This window comes from Impatiens glandulifera, chromosome 1 (genome assembly GCF_907164915.1).
Source record: "Impatiens glandulifera chromosome 1, dImpGla2.1, whole genome shotgun sequence".
In the NCBI taxonomy this organism is placed as follows: Eukaryota; Viridiplantae; Streptophyta; class Magnoliopsida; order Ericales; family Balsaminaceae; genus Impatiens; species Impatiens glandulifera.
The window spans coordinates 101,514,027-101,531,565 of record NC_061862.1 but is presented as its reverse complement, the minus strand read 5'-3'; the positions used below and the strand labels follow the sequence as shown (position 1 = coordinate 101,531,565).

The 17,539-nt window shown below is 30.8% G+C and overlaps 1 protein-coding gene, 1 non-coding gene and 1 pseudogene across 2 annotated transcripts; 2 read left to right on the top strand and 1 right to left on the bottom strand.

Annotated features, from left to right (window-relative positions):
- Positions 1-1,420: 1,420 nt before the first annotated feature.
- LOC124938566 (2-methylene-furan-3-one reductase-like) lies at positions 1,421-5,759 on the top strand. The gene is made up of 3 exons (XM_047479038.1): positions 1,421-1,636; positions 3,425-3,908; positions 5,449-5,759. The coding sequence occupies exons 1-3, from the start codon at positions 1,448-1,450 to the stop codon at positions 5,757-5,759; spliced, it is 984 nt and encodes a 327-aa protein (XP_047334994.1). The 5' UTR covers positions 1,421-1,447.
- A 7,259-nt stretch (positions 5,760-13,018) lies between these two features.
- Positions 13,019-13,091, bottom strand: TRNAF-GAA. The gene has a single exon. It is a non-coding gene; the product is annotated as a tRNA-Phe (tRNA).
- Positions 13,092-14,878: 1,787 nt separating this feature from the next.
- LOC124922592 lies at positions 14,879-16,914 on the top strand (annotated as a pseudogene).
- The last annotated feature ends 625 nt before the right edge of the window (positions 16,915-17,539 follow it).

The window sequence follows — 17,539 nt, the reverse complement described above, 5'->3', positions numbered from 1 at the left end:
ATATATATATATATATATATATATATATATATATATATATATATATATATATATATATATATATATATATATATATATATATATATATATATATAACTAAAAAAATATAGTTTATGTATAATAAAAAGATTATTTAGACGATTAAGTACACGAGAGCAACTCAGATCTGCCCTCACAAGTTTATACGATTTCGTCGCTTACTACGCCATTCCTCGTCTCTGACCGGGTTCATAAGATTAGCCAATAAGATTAGCCAACAGTAAAGTCAATTTAAGAGACTAAAAGGTCACGGGTTTAATTTCTTCTGAAAATGTTTTGAGTTAAAACAGTGGTATTACTTTGAATTGTCATCCTAATTCTCCTTAATTAAAACAAAATAAAAATATGTATATTCATAAATTTATTATTAAAAAATTATAGTTAATAAAAAGATTATTAGAATCCGATTAAGTACGTTGATCCTGATATTTGGGTCTGCTTTAGTTACACTAATTATTTTTTTTCAACTTAACTGGGACAAGTTTTCTTATATATAAGTTAATTTTTTTTATTTATAAATGATCAAATTGGTAGTGAGGTTCGAATTTAGATTATTTTTATTAAATAAGTCTCAAAATTTTAGTTGTGCCATATTATATTATAGCTTATAAGTTATATACGAAATGAATGTACATCTTCTTATTTAAATATAATACTTTTATTTTCTTAATTAATTTAAGTCATTTACTTGTATAGAATCAAAATAATATTTTATTTTTAGTTTTTTCAATTATTTTCAAACATTACACATTTTTTAATGCATTCAAACCGTATTCAAAAGTTTTGAACGCGTATATCTCGGAAATATATTTAATTTAAATCACAAATACGTCAAAATAGGTATACCGACACAAAATTATATCATTACGAAATATTTTTAAATAAATACAAAATTTATCTATATTCAATTTTTTTCAAATATTTATTTAGATTACACATTTTTTTAATTACTCAAACAAATTCGATAAATTAAAATGAATTAATATCAAAAATAATACTCAATTAAAAAAACATCAAAAATGTCTCTAAATATCATTTAATCTAAAAAAGTAACAAATCAATTAAAAAATAAAAATGGTACGTCAAAATAAGATGACCGATGTTTTGTCCAATCGAGAAAAGCCTCGAATCGTTGAAGACCTATTCGACACAATTCAAAGTTTGAGCACAATTTAATAAAATCTAACCAGTGAAAGGTTAAATTCAACTAATTCTTGATGGTGAGTCATCTCCTCTCCTTCTTCTTCATATAATCAAATCAATCAATATGGGGCCGGTCCTAATCTTGTCATTATTAATTGTCCATTGATTATAATATTATTCCTTTTGAATAACTCTAACCTTATAATATTACTCCCATGTGTATATAAAATGGTGTAATTATGACTATGTTCTTCATCTTCTTTTGATGACGACGAATATTACTCAGAAAGCTTGGTTTTATGAAGATTATGGCACTACAGATGTTCTTAAGTTGGGAGATTTCCCCTTTCCTTCTCCACAAAGCAATCAATTACTTGTTCAAGTCTTAGCTGCTGCATTGAATCCTATTGATTCTAAGCTTCGTCAAAGGCCAATTGCACCTGTACAATTCCCTGTAAGTTATGCCTACCATCTGTTTGTTATAATGCTTTAAACAATATTAAAGGCTTGTTCAATGTTGGCTTATTTCAAAATTAGCTTTGATTTAGGTTTATTATGATTTTGAGTGATTAAAAATTGAGTTATTTGATTAATATATATATATATATATAAAAGATTAGGTAGCCCAGTGATAAGAGTCAGCTTAAGAGATCAAAATGTCATAAGTTCGATTTTATCTGGAATGCTTTAAGTTTAAACAAGGGGCCATGACCGTTAAGGGTGACCAAAAAATCCGATCCGAAAGACCTGATCCATTGATCTGGCTGATCCGATCCAAAAAAATCCCAATCCGATGGATCGGATTCGGATATCAATCTGATCCGATATTTTTACAGGATTTCCGGATCGGATACAGATCGGACAAAAAAAAATCGGATACCCAAAACCGATCTGGTGAGTTTTAAAATTTAAAAATAAAATAACATATTTATAAAAATTACAAACCCTAAGTGCCTAAACAATAGTTGTCTATTTTTATTATTTGTCTATAATAGTATTTTGGTAATTTTCAACCAACAACATCTGTCAATAAAATAATTCTCGATAAATAATTAATTATCAAACAAGACATTGATTTCATTTTGGCATTTAAATTATATTTTTGATATGTATTGCTATGAGTTGATCCTTAATAGAACAATTTATATTTTCTAGCATATTAAAAAAAATTAGTAATATAAAAAAATCGGATCGGCGGGTATCCAGCTGGCCGATCCGATCCGGTGTTTTCGGATCGAATATTGGTCAGATACCCGGTCGGGTACGGATTGCAATTTTTTTTAAAAATAGAGGCGGATATCCGATCCGAAATACTGGATCGGATCGGTAAGTTTGTCCACTTTTAATGACTTTAGGGTATCATGCTAGTTAACTTTTAATTCTAAAATAAAAATAATTATGACTTTTATTTTTGTTTAAAATATTCTAATAATATATATTTTAAAAGAAGAAAATAGATAAGTTTAATCGGTTACATGTTCAATTCTCATCAGAAACATTTTGAATGGAAATGTTATACTTTAAGGTCATGACAGAGAATTGTTATACTAGTTTTCTTTAATTAAAAAAAAAAAGAAGTTTAGTTCAATACTTTAATCTATTATTTGAAATTTATCATTTTAGTTGAGTGATGGATGATTAGATATTGAACTATTTAAAACTAATCTCAAATACTTTATACTAGGTCTAAGGTTTTTTTTTTTTAGGTTAATCTAACATAACTAACCTTCTAATAAACTATCATATTATATGGGTGGGTTTGAAAACACTTTCTTAAGTTTTAATCTAAGTATGAGTTTAGATGGAAAAATAAAGGAATATGTCTAATTAAATTATATTACAAAATAGTATTTCATCTAATTCGACGTGATGTGTACTAGACAAAACAAAAATGTTTTAAAAAAAATTTAATGACGTTTTCTATTTCAAATTCAGATTCAGCTCAAAAAGTGTTTTAAATTAATTTGGGTATTTTGTGTAATAATACAGAAAAAGATTATTTGAAATCCAATAACCTATAACCTAACTATATATTTGAGTTAAGGGTATAATAAATATATAATAAAAGTGTAATTATTTTTAGAATATAAATGCATGGTATATTTTGATTGATGATCCGAGTTATTTGAAATTAATTTAAGATAACCTTAACCGAACAAGCCCTTAGTGTTTAAGTCCTAAGTGTTTAGATCCATTGGAAAATGAAGACTGTGCCTCAATGGCTATATATATTCATATGCAGGTTGTGCCCGGATGCGATATGGCCGGAGTTGTGGTATCAAAAGGCAACGAGGTTTTTGATTTCGAGATAGGCGATGAAGTTTATGGCAATATTCAAGATTTTAACCAAGGTAAGTTAAACCAACTTGGAACTATGGCGCAATTTATAGTGGTGGACCATGACTTGGTTTCGAAAAAGCCAAAGAATCTCACATTCGAGGAGGCAGCCAGTCTGCCTTTGGCAGTTCAAACAGCTGTTGAAGGATTTAGAACTTCTTGTTTCAAAGAGGGTTGGACGGTTTTCGTTGTTGGTGGAGCTGGCGGTGTGGGAAGCTTGGTTGTTCAATTGGCTAAACATGTTTATGGGGCGTCAAAAGTGGTGGCTACAACTAGTACGACTAAGGTTAAGTTTGTTGAAGGATTGGGAGCTGATAAAGTCGTGGATTATTTGAAAACTAGATATGAAGATATTGAAGAGAGATTTGATCTTGTTTATGACACAATTGGTAAATTGTTCTTCTCTTCACTATTTTTTTTTGCAAAGTCATGAATTGTCACTTGATGATATTGTCTTAGATATGTTACTATTTTATGGTTTTTAAAAGTTTGGGATAAAACCCATTTTCAACCTAAATTATATAAATAAAAGATACATTTTTAATACTTTGTTGATTAGTTTTACAAAATTTATACAGTTCATATTTATATAAAATTTAGGAAAAGAGAGGTTAAAAGAATGATTATCTCTTATTATAAAAAGAATTAAAAACTTTGTTGTTATAAATTATGACTCACAACATTAAGATTAAGATGAGCTAAATTGAAATGGAAGGTTATATTGATTTATTGATATGCTATCTTCTATGTATGATATTAATTGAGATGCATACAAATTGATTACAAGAAAAATAAAGGCTAGTTAAAATTATGAATTCTAATGAATTAGATTAGAACATAACTCATGCATACTAATTATAGATAGGGGAGAGCATTGGGTGGATTAATCCGAAATCCAATCCAATCCGAATTCTAAATACTAATTCGGATTGGATATTTCGGATTGGATTGAGATCGGATCGGATTGAATTAAATCGGATTGAATTAGGATTATCCAAATTATCTAGACTATCTAAATACAAATATATTTTTTAATTTATTTTTCTTTAAATAAATTTTCTCTCAATATAATATATATTTTACTTATTATCACTTTGACAATGGTATTTAATTTTATTTTTATTTTTATTTTTATTTTTTTATAATTATATTTTTTATTATTTGAATTTTAAAAAAAAATTGTTGACTAATTTTAAATTGATATATATAAATATTTTTTAGTTTGGATTATCTAAACCATTTTCAATCCGTATCCGATCCGTATTAATTAGTGAAATGGTTTGGATTACGGATTGGATAAATTTAATTTGGATTTAATACGGATCGGACAAAACGGATTGGTTTTACCCATTTGCTCACCTCTAATTATAGATATGATATTAAAGTGGATTGCACTAATCAATTTGCATAAATTTATTGTTAAAAATATTATTTCTAATTAATACAGACAATTCTAAGTGGAGAAAAAATGGTATAAAAAGATAAATGTATCATGTTCAATTTTAGTAAGAACCGCGTATAGAGATTAAATATCTCAAGTTTAGTTCTCAATATAAATGTTTTATATTGAAAAAACGATATTAATGAATAGAAGATCGTATTAAGTTGAAACGATAGTATAAATAGATTGTGAAAAGAAAATTGCACCATATTTATGACTGATCTTATATTTTTTTGGATTAATTATGGATAGGATTGAATTGCATTAATCTATTTGCAAACACTTTTGACTGCCTCTTTTAGCTAGACATGTTATTACAATACATTTTTTTGCATACATATTTTAGGATGTTAAAATTTGATTAGGGGAAATACTTTATTGAATTATATGTTATGTTAATTTTATTGTCAATAATATATATAAAGAAATGGGTATGATAATAATACAATGATATCTATAACATTTTTAATAATATTTTAATAACACAGGTGATAGTGAAAATTCATTTGTGTTGGCTAAGAAAGGAGCACCAGTGATTGATATAACATGGCCTCCATCAAACCCTAGAGTTCTTTATTCAGGTTTAACCATTTCAGGCAAAATCCTAGATGATCTTCATTCATATTTATTGAAAGGAAAACTCAAGGCAGTCATTGATCCAACCGGTCCATATCATTTCTCCGATCTAGTTGAAGCTTTTCGATATCTTGAAACCGGAAGAGCCAAAGGAAAGGTCGTAATTTCTTCGTTCGCATCTTCTTCTCTTCTTCTATTTCCTCGCTCATTTGGGGATTTTTGAGAAGAATGACGTATCATTTTTTATTTTGTGTATAAAGATAGGGTTATGATTTTGTGAATGAAATTGACTTATTTTAGTAATGTTTAATGGGTTAAACCCTAAATTTATCTCACAATATGTATATTAATATTAATTTGATTTTTATCACTCTAGTACAAGAATTTTAAATTATTTATTACTTAAATCTTATAAATTGTATCATATTTATCTATACTGATAAAAAAATGTCGAGAAAAATGTCTTTTTGACATGTATACATTTTCATTAAAACGTGTAAGTCATAATTATGGAGATGATGCTATCTTTCAATATACAAAAATGGTTAAAAATAGACCTTTATGAGTAAGAGTTTTACTTGAGTAATAATTATTTGTTAATTAATTAAGCTTTCAAAACAAACTCAACAATTAAACCATTTAATCTTTTTTATAATATAATTTATCATCTTTAAATAATGAGTAACTTTAGTTAATCTATAAAATATTTAAATTTTAATTAAATATAATTTTTAATAAATATATATTATTTAAAACTTTTAAAATTAATTTAATAATAAACTAAAAGTTACATTTTTTATTTTATATTATGTTTTTATTATCACTGTGACCTTCTGCTCGATTCCGTGGGCAGGAGAGAGAAATTTTAATGGTAGGCTCAACCCAACCAAGTGTTGTGTTTAGAAAACATATTTTTGTATTTAGATAACTCCTTGGCATAATTTCCTCTTGAATCTCGTAAAAGTCGACGAGAATACTATTCTCCCCGGAGTTGTCTCGTCTAAAATAAAATGAGATGAGAAATCAAACATTGAATTTTCTAATGAAAGCAATTTTGATTGACCCGTATAGGTTTAAGACCGATACATAAATGGACAGAGATCGATCTAATCGACCTTAGAGTCACCACCTTAATTTACTTCTCAAAAAATTAAGGATTTTTTTAAAGTATGGTTACGTATGGAAGAAGACCTCGGTGCTACGCCCCATGCCCGTCCTAAACGAACGGTCTCTACTCCAAAATAATTGATCATTTATATGCTTTAAAGTATTGTTACACTTCCGTTATGAGTTTAGAACATTTTTGCTCGTGTGAATATCATAATATGTGTCTAAAAGGGGCTAACCCTATTCCTTTTCTAGAAGTGAGTCTAAAGTCCATTAGTATTAAACAAATTAGTATTAAACAAGGTTAAAATAAATGAGCTAAGAATAATTCTCAATCAAGAAAGAAAGCATATACATATAAGTGAAAAGTTCACGTTTGCTTGATAAGAGTTTTGTTGGCATGAAAATGTGAAAAAAGATTTTAGAAGAACGTTATAAATTTCATTTGAAATTTTTGGAGTTAAAGAACTCTATTTATGACACCGCTAAAATAGATATTTTTCCAAAAGTATTGGAATATTCTTGTAATGATCAAGGATATTTTAAGAAGTAGGTAGAAACTTTGGTTGGAATTTCCGGAGTTATAAAGCTCCATTTATGACACTACCAATTGAGTATTTTTTCAAACGTGCTTCAAAAATTTTGAATTTTTTTATATTGTTAGAATTATGTTTAAGAGCATTCATAAATTTATTTTGTGATTTCTAGAATGGTAGAACTCAAGTTATAGCTTCACAAAGTTAAAGAATTTTTCAAACATATCCTAAAAATATTGGGAAAATTTTATTTATGTTGAAAATAATATTTTTGATTACTTTATAATTTTAATATTTTTCTAAAATTATTTAGAGGTTCAAATCAATTATTTTTAATATTTTTATATAAATAGACTTATTAATCACCTCGCTTAATTAATTTAAGAATGTATATATATTATAATTAATTATTTTAAAACTGAAACTATTTGTTTCAATTATAATTAATTTTAATTACTATTACTAAATTATAATTATTAATTTATTTTTGAAAATTAAAAACTAATTAGTTACTTTTTTTTATTTATTATTATTAATAATTTTAATAACTAACAAACATTTAAGTAAAAATAAAATAAATTATTATTGTTTTCTAATTTATTTTCTAGAAAAACGTTTGTATAATGAATATACATCATTATTTTTAGAATATATATCTACATCAACATATATTAACTTATAAAAATAAGCTTTCATACAAATAATATTAATAATAATATTCCAAAGAATGATGTAGTGACACATCATTCCCTCCTCAATTTCCTCCCTCAAATTCTCTCTCCCAATCATTTCTCTAATGTTAAGAGGGGGGATAAGGGAGGGAATTTGAGGGAGAGAATGATGTGCCGCAATTTGATTAGCCAAAAAAATAATAAATTTATCTCTCTTCTCTCTCTCCTCTCTTTTATCATTTTTACAAACAGTGATGTAGTAACACATCATTCCCTTCCTCAAATTCCCTCCCCTATCCTTTCTCTTAACATTAGAGAAATGAGTGGGAGAGGGAATTTGAGGGAGGGAATGAAGGAGGAAATGATGTGGCGTAATTTGATTAGCCAAAAAAATAACAAAATTTATCTCTCTCTCCTCACATTTTATCCTTTTTCCAAACAGTGATGTAGTGACACATCATTATCTCCCTCAAATTCCCTCCCCCTATCCCTCCTCTTAACATTATATGTATACAATAAAGACTTATCTTTATTTGTAAATTCTTCTATTCCTTTAGACGAACAACTTTATGTTGTCGAAATAAGCCATCATCTGTTTTATAACATCATAAATCGTATTCCTGAAACATCAAAAACAAAAATTTCGATGACACAAGCTACTAAATAACTTAACACATTGAGACTGTTTTAAGATTGTTAGATATCTTGTTTTGAATAAGAGAAAATATATATACATATGATGGTACAAATAAATTAAATTAAATTAAATATACGAAGAACGAAATCACCGATTGAGATGTTGAATTGAGGCATGTGTTAGACACATTTTCCTTAATACAGTTTCATCGTCTCCCGTTTGTGTTAGAGCTTATCGTAGATGACTGTCTCCCAGGGTACAACGAATCTAGTAGTGATTGTGCACTGAAATCACTACTCGTCGAACTTGATTAGCGTACCTGAACTATCACCGAGTTTCAACAGAAATATCGAGCAAAGAACTCGAAGAACACTCACAAAACAAAAAGAGGCTTTTGGAATTCTAGAGTGAGAAAATATAAGATGATGGAGTTGTTTGGGATTAGAGATGAGGGGTTTTATATCGATGAAAAGTTAAACTTTCATGAAAATAAAATCAACCATTAATCATTGATCCAACGGCTGACCTTGATTACCTCTTCATTGCAAATTGCTAATAAATTGATAGCAATAATATCATGAAGGTTACAATGACAATTAACAAAATTAAATATATTTAATTTGATAATGGTTTTTCAAGTCATTAAATGTTATTTACATAATTAACAGATTAATTATAAATAATTTAATTATTTGAATCAAATTTCACTTTAATTCACGTTTGAATTTTGTGTAAATGTCGTTTAAATTTTATTTGATTTTATTTGCCCAAATTCTCATTTTATGGAATTTATGAATTAGTTTAAAATTCCTAACACAAACAACTTGAGCATCATAACAATTACAAACTATCAGTGAAAACAGAAGACACAAGAGCAACTAAAATAAGCCAAAAATTAGATTTCAATTTGTAAAATCGATGTAATGTAGCTTATAGCCTATAGGTATTATAACTTTTGGTGTTACCTAAGAATGAAGTTATGAAACTACTGAAGCACTTGAGACCGAAAAAGATACTCTTGATCGGAGAAGGATGTTCGACGAGGTAGTTTTCTTCAAATTCGAAAAGCGGTTGTTAAAGACAATTACAGATCTTCTCTCTGAATTTAGGAAGTGTGAATCTCATTAGGTCAAATGGGAACATAATGCCTAATTTATATGAAGGTTTATGGTCAATTTTAGCATTTTACAAGTTGGTGGACTTTTCGTTTAAATGCAAAATTGAGCTTTGTCTTTAGGCCAATTAGACCTTACTTGGGTGTTTTGAAAAGCCCAAGGAATGACCTACAACTTTGATTTTAATTTTATTTCAAATAATTGAATGTGGCTCATGTCATTTGCAATTAAACTTTTTAACCAAATATTGGCATTCCTTGACTCGACTGAATGGACAACGAGTTGGTTTAGGATCTCTTGGTTGACTTAGATCGAATTAGGGGTTAAAACTAGTTGGGCTGGCTTGACACAGGTCTTGGATACAACTTTGGTAGAAAATTCGTCAATTGAGGTGAATTGTAGCTCAACGAATCACTAGATAACCGTACATGACTCCAACTTGTCTTACGGGAGACCTATCATGAGTTGTAAGTCGAACCGTGTATCATTCTTGGTGTCAAAAGAAAGCTAATGTTAAGACCTTTTAATTGATAGGTCATATGCTTAAAATGGTCCCGTGTAACCAAAGTTATGACAGTGGGAAGTGGAGCCTATCTTCAATTAGCTTTGGAGACAAATGAGTGTCCATGCATCAACTTGTGTAGACATGGAAGGTCACTTAAATTTTGAATGACACCATGAGGGAAATTTGATCAAATGACCCTCATTCTCATTTTTAACCTTACTAAATTCAGTTTTTAATTTTAACCTTTTTTTAAAAAAAATTCCATTTTTACCCTTACTAACCTTTTTACATTTTTTTTCTTTTTTTTCTTCCTCTTCCTTTTCCTTCCATTTCTCTTTCTACCCGTTTTTTCTTTCCCCTCTTCCTTTCCCTCGGCGACAGTCCCGATGGCTCTCCGGTTGCTCTCCCCCTACGACTCCCACGCCCCACACCCCAAGCCGACTCCCCCACGATCGTTGGACGCCTATCCCTCGAGCCCGACTACCCGTTGATCGCCAAACGCTTCCAGGCTGACTCCCGACGATCGCCAAGTTCTAGAGACGCTGAGCCCGACGTTCACCCAGCATTAATGAGGTTAGTTCGACTACTCCCCGATGATTTTACTGTTTTGCATGTTAAGTATGAAGATTTTATGGTTTTAGGGTTTTAGTTTAGGGTTTATGCTTTAGTTAGTTCTATTGTTTTGATTTGAAATGCTTTGATCCAAGAAATGTACAGTCTTCCTTATACTGAATGGTTTGTGAACATTTTCACGTGGGTAATTGAAATGTGTGGTATGCAATTGAGTGGGGCGTGGGGTGGGGCGTGAGGGTGGTGTGTGGGGGTGGTGCGTGGGAGTGGGGCATGGGGCGTGGGCTTGGGCGTGGTGCGTGGGTTTGGGCGTGGGTGGTGCGTGGAGCGTGGGCTTGGGCGTACCACGCAATATGTATAACTAATTTAATAAGTTTATTAATAAGTGTGGATAGCTCAGTTGGGAGAGTGTTAGGTTGAAGATCTGAAGGTCAGGTGTTTGATCTACCTTCACTGGAAACGTTTTTTTTTTCTTTGCCTTTTACTTTATAATTAATGAAACAGCCAAGCAGAACTTACAAAATTGGAATTGAAAACGGAAAAAATACCCAACATTCTGATTATCTCCAATGTGACTAAAGTTTCTAATATGAAAATGGGAAAAATACCCACCTTCACTGTAAAAGTTTTTTTTTCTTTGCCTTTTACTTTATAATTAATGAAACAGCCAAGCAGAACTTACAAAATTAGAATTGAAAATGGGAAAAATACCCAACATTCTGATTATCTTCAATGTGAACTTAAGTTTCTAATATGAGCTAAGAAGGTAATTTTAAATAAGGATGAACCTTGCTAAATTTATATTCTTGTTTTTGCGCTTGCATTAATCTACTATAACAACTTTTATTATACATATCTATGTAACAGCAGCACATGTACAAAGTATTTTGGTTTTTGGCAAAAAGAAAGAGGCATTACAATGTGCAATTGAGGGTCAGTTATGGAGCTTTGCTGTTGTACTTGCAGCACAAATTGAAGCTTTATGAAGTGGAAATTTGACCAAATTACTAGTTGTTGTGTAATATATCTGTTGTACTATTTACTGCACTTGAGAAAAGCCTCCAGTGTGTTATGGAATGGTGAGATTATAAGTAAGTTAGGTTCTTATTTTCTCAGTTGTCTCTTTCTCTCAAAAATTTGTAAATTGAATCCACTGATGGGATTGTGCAAATCCTATACATATATTCTTATTCTTGAAAAGGAATCTCAATTCTTTCGTTTATATCTTATAAATCTTGTATTTTTTTGTATATATATAAAGATTGTTTACGTAGAAATTATTGAGAGCACAAAGCAACAAATAAGTTGTTTTGTTGCCCAAAGGAAAACAACAAGTGCGTAACATAAACAAAATTCATCATTAACCAAAACATAGACAGAAGAAATAGGTTTGAAACTTAGAAACTAATTATTCATCCTCTCAATATTGATGTTAAAGACTTCAAAACTAGAGACATTTCACCTTGTCCCTAAAGCTCTTTTGCCAATAAAGAATATCCCAAAAACACTAAAACCAAGAATCAAATTTATCAAATGGCTTGTTTAATAACTTTCTATTTGAATGACTTTGAGAAGATTATAATGTAATTTTTATAAGTCACACAAACACCATTCATTTCTATTTATATTAATTCAACTTCTATGAAAGAATCAATGAAACAAATAAATGACTACACAATAAATAATGAAATTGAATTAATTATTTGTTGTATTAAGCATCTAAAGGTGCAATCCAGTGCCTAAAGCTCTTTTGTCAATAAAGAATATCCCAAAAACGCTAAAACCAAGAATCAAATGTATCAAATGCCTTGTTTAATAACTTTCTATTTGAATGATTTTGAGAAGATTATAATGTAATTTTTATAAGTCACACAAACACCATTCATTTCTATTTATACTAATTCAACATCTATGAAAGAATCAATTAAACAAATAAATGACTACACAATAAATAATGAAATTGAATTAATTATTTGCTGTATTAAACATCTAAAGGTGCAATCCAGTGCCTTCTATTGACAAAGCTCTTGGCCATAAATGGATGAGCCAATTCATAATCCAATTCTCTAGCCAAAGACACTCCACAGACCGCTTTTGCCCCAGACCCATAACACTTGTACACCCCGAAAAAGACAGTCCTATATAAAAAATTCAACAATTAATATAGTATGTATCAAAAGTACATGAATTTTTAAGTTTGTATATTAAAGATGCATACTTGTTCTGCGTAAACAATTCTAGAGTATTGGTCCAAGAAAAATTGTATACACAACCCTTTTGAAAGAATAATTCATACATATCAAAATAATTTCAATGCTTATATATATATCATCACTCTGTTTGCGGTGAAGGTGGATCGAACACCTGACCTTCAGATCTTCAGTCTGACGCTCTCCCAACTGAGCTATCCCCGCTTATTAATAAACTTATTAAATTAGTTTTACATATTGCGTGGTACGCACAAGCCCACGCTCTGCGCACCACCCACGCCCACGCCCAAGCCCACGCCCCGCTCAATTGCATACCACGCATTTCAATTACCCACGTGAAAATGTTAACAAACCATTAAGTATAAGGAAATACTATACATTTCTCGGATCAAAACATTTCAAACCAAAACAATAGAACTAACTAAAGCATAAACCCTAAACCCTAAAACCTTCATACTTAACATGCAAAAACAGTAAAATCATCAGGGAGTAGTCGAACTAACCTCAGTAATGTTGGGAGAACGTCGGGCTCAGCGTCTCCTGGACTTGGCGATCGTTGGGAGTCGGCCTGGAAGCGTTTGGCGATCAACAAGTAGTCGGGCTCGAGGGGTAAGCGTCCGACGATCGTGGGGGAGTCGACTGGGGCTGGAACCGTCGTGGGGGAGTCGGCTTGGGGTGTGGGGTGTGGGAGTCGTAGGGGGAGAGCAACCGGGGAGCCATCGGGGACTGTCGCCGGGGGAAGGGAAGAGGGGAAAGAAAAAACGGGTAGAAAGAGAAATGGAAGGAAAAGGAAGAGGAAGAAAAAAAGAAAAAAGAAATAAATAAAAAATGTAAAAAGGTTAGTAATGATAAAAATGGAAAAATTTTTAAAAAATGTTAAAAATAAAAACTGAATTTAGTAAGGTTAAAAATGAGAATGACCCTCTTTTGAGGATCATTTGATCAAATTTCCCCACCATGAGACCGGTGTCATTCGATCGAAGGTCGAGACACCAAGCTTGGAGCACTATAAGTCCCAAAATAAATTTTTGAGTGAAGAGTTGTCACTATTGGACTTCACGATGGTGATCTTGCCTTGTTTCAAAATGTCGTAGAGTTCAAGATCTCAATTTGAAAATTGGGATGAGAAGAATTATAGAGATTTTTTTTATCTTTCCAAGCCAACTAGAATCGTTCAAATTGGTTGAGTATTGCGCCTTGGAGTAATCTTCAAACATATTGGGGATAGTTAGATTTTCCAATTTTTTGAATGACCAAAATGAAGAACACCTTCATGGTGTTCTACACGATTTCCAGAATCCGACTATGTTGATGAAGACCTCGACGACCGTGCCTTTGGAGAGGATGGCAGACGTGGCCCCTCCGAATTTCGAATTTCCCGCTTAAATTTCGTTCCTTTGACCGAGCTAGGTGCGTTGACTCCCAAGTTGACTCGCGTTGACTAGGGTTATGTCGACCAATTTGACCCAGTTTGACCGCTGCCTTTGACCTCTGTTGCTCACGGCGCGTGAACACTACTCTCCAGCGCTGGCCGTCATGCGTCGTCGTATACGGTGGAGCTCCGATGGTCTTTCAGTTAAAAAAATATTTTAATTTTAACTTTTTTCTCTTACATTTTGGAGCGTTTTCATGAAAAACATAATTTTTTATTATACTCAAAATTTACTATTTTTCGAGCTGATCATATTAAATTATTCAAATTTTGAGTTTTTATAAAAATAATTGCGTTTTAATTAACTCGAAATAGGCAAGAAGGCCGGCACCAAGAATAACATTTATAAAATAAAAAAAAGACCTTAGAGTTTGGTTTATTAATATATAACTGCTCTTAAGAGAAAAAAACAGAATTCTGCTAATGTGTAAGAAATTCTCAAGTTGCAATCATCAAGCCACAACGGCTAAGAATACACTAAATCTCATTTTCAAGAATCCCATTTCTCAACCATTAAGACATATTGCTAGAGATGGATAGTGAATCGGATATCGGTGGAAAGCGTTTGGGTAAGTATCAATTTGGTTCGACAATCGGAAAAGGAACTTTTTCCAAGATCAAGTTTGCAAAGAATGTAGAAACGGGCAAAGATTTCGCTATCAAGATTCTTGATAAAAAGAATATCCTCAAGAATAAGATAATTCTTAACCAGGTACATAATCTTCTTTAATTGTATAATATTACAACTTTGCAAGTATTAATGTGGGTTGCATTGCATCATGCATGCAGATTAAACGTGAAATCTCAACCGTGAAGTTAATCAAACACCCAAATATCATTCGAATGTACGAGGTTGAATCTAACCTAGATTCTTGATTATAGTCCTTTTTTTTCTTGTTCTTATTAAAGATATTTAATGTGATGATATATAGATTATGGCAAGCAAGAAAAAGATATACATAGTTTTGGAGCTTGTGAATGGTGGAGTACTCTTTGAAAAGATTGTAAGTAATTAAGATGTAGTAACAAATATTATTGATTTAGATTTTTTTACAATTTTTTTTTTTTGTAACAATAGGCTAAGGAAGGTATGTTAACGGAAGCTCAAATAGGAAAATACTTTGAGCAACTTATAAATGCAGTCGATTACTGTCATAGACGAGGCGTGTTTCATGGCGACCTAAAAGTAGGAATGGGATTGATCGATTGATTTTAGTTATATTTTATTTAGAATTTGGATGGAATACTTAATTTGTAAATTTAATTGGTAGGTTAAGAATCTTCTTTTAGATTCAAATGGAGATTTGAAATTGTCTGATTTTGGATTAAGTGGTTTGCCTCAACAAGTTGGGGAAAATGGATTGCATGTCTATACAAATTATGTATCTCCAGAGGTGATTGGTGAAAATAATGAAGGATATGATGGAGCCAAGGCTGACATTTGGTCATGTGGAGTCATTTTGTATGCTCTTATGGCTGGTTATCTCCCTTTTGAAGGCTCGATAATGTCGATGAATTCTACAAAAAGATTTCCAAAGCCCAGTTAATCTTTCCGAGATGGTTTTCTGGAAGTGTCAGTAGGCTTATCGGACAAATATTGAATCCTAATCCTGAAACCGTAAGATTAATATAATATAATCTCGTAATTAATTAATATATATTGATCTTTATTACTCATGTATGTGACAGCGCATAACCGCAGCTGAAATCCTTGACCACAATTGGTTCAAAAGGTTTTACAAGAGTTCGAAAAAACAAATGGATGAAGTTTATGTCAACGATGCCTTATTGAACCCGCAGGAGGCTGGGACTTCGGCGTCTGTGCCTGTCCCTGCAGCGATGAATGCGTTTGAGCTCATATCTACTTCACAGGGACTCAACCTCGGTTATCTATTTGAAAAGAAAATGGTATATGTATATATATTCTTAAAAGTGTTTAATGCATTTTATAGGTAATGCTCCATAAAATAACAACATTGAGATATTCTTTTTAATAAAAGAAAAAACAAAAAATTTGACTTAAAGTTACATAAATTATAAATTATAGTTTATTTATAATTAATTACAGGGGCTGGTGAAAAGGCAAACAAGGTTTACATCAAAATGTTCAGCCAATTATATCATCTCCAAAATTGAGGAAACAGCTGGATCTATTGGTTTTGATGTCATGAAAAATAACTACAAGGTATTTATTATATTTATTTATTTATAATTCTATATTTTTTCAATTATTTATAAGTTAGTTGAAATATAAAATAAATTGGATATGGTCGTTTCAGATGAAGATTCAAGGAGAAAAGGTGGGGCGTAAGGGCTATCTATCTATTGCAACCGAGGTCATTTTGTTTTTCTATTTCATCAGTTAGCGATTCATCGTTAATAAATTTCGATTTCATAATTTTGACTTAATTTGTTGTCCAACAAAAATAACAACAGATATTTGAGGTGGCTCCTTCACTTTACGTCGTCGATTTTTGCAAATCTAGCGGAGACGCATTCGAATTTTATAAGTTTTATGAACAACTTGCGTTAGGCTTGGAAGACGTTGTCTGGAAATCAACGGATGAGCTAGACCAGGAAATCCAACTAGGTTAAATGGACACATTCAATTCAAACATTTTTGTTGGTTTGTTTGTTCACTGTATATTCTGTGAAAAATTTATACACATTAATATTTATTGTTTGTGTATTGAATACTTATAATATTGTTGGCACACATGCAAAATTTTATAGGAATGAATATTAGTCAAGGACAAGGAAAATCAAATGAATTGTCTAAACTGAATTAATCAAACCAAATGACCAAATTTTAAATAAAACATGTCCGATGATTCAGTTTGCCAATTTAGTGACGAATAGATCAATAGATGATTTTAAAAAGAGGAGTGATAGAGTGAGGGAATTTAGTGAGGGAATTTGGTGAGGGAATGACGTGCCATTACCTTCATTGGTTGGAAAATGTAAAAGTGGGAGGAAAGAGAGAAAAGAGAGAAATTATTTGATTTTTTCAGCGAATAAGATTATGTCACATCATTCCCTCACCAAATTCCCTCACCTAATCATTTCTCTTTTAAAAATTTAAAAATATAAAATAATTCTGTTACAGTTTAGAGTTTGATACCTAATTTTTTTTTTTTGATAGTTAAGTTTTTTTTTTTTCAAATTTTAATCGAGCAATGAAGATAATTAGAACCAGTGACGGATCCAGGATTCAGGGTTG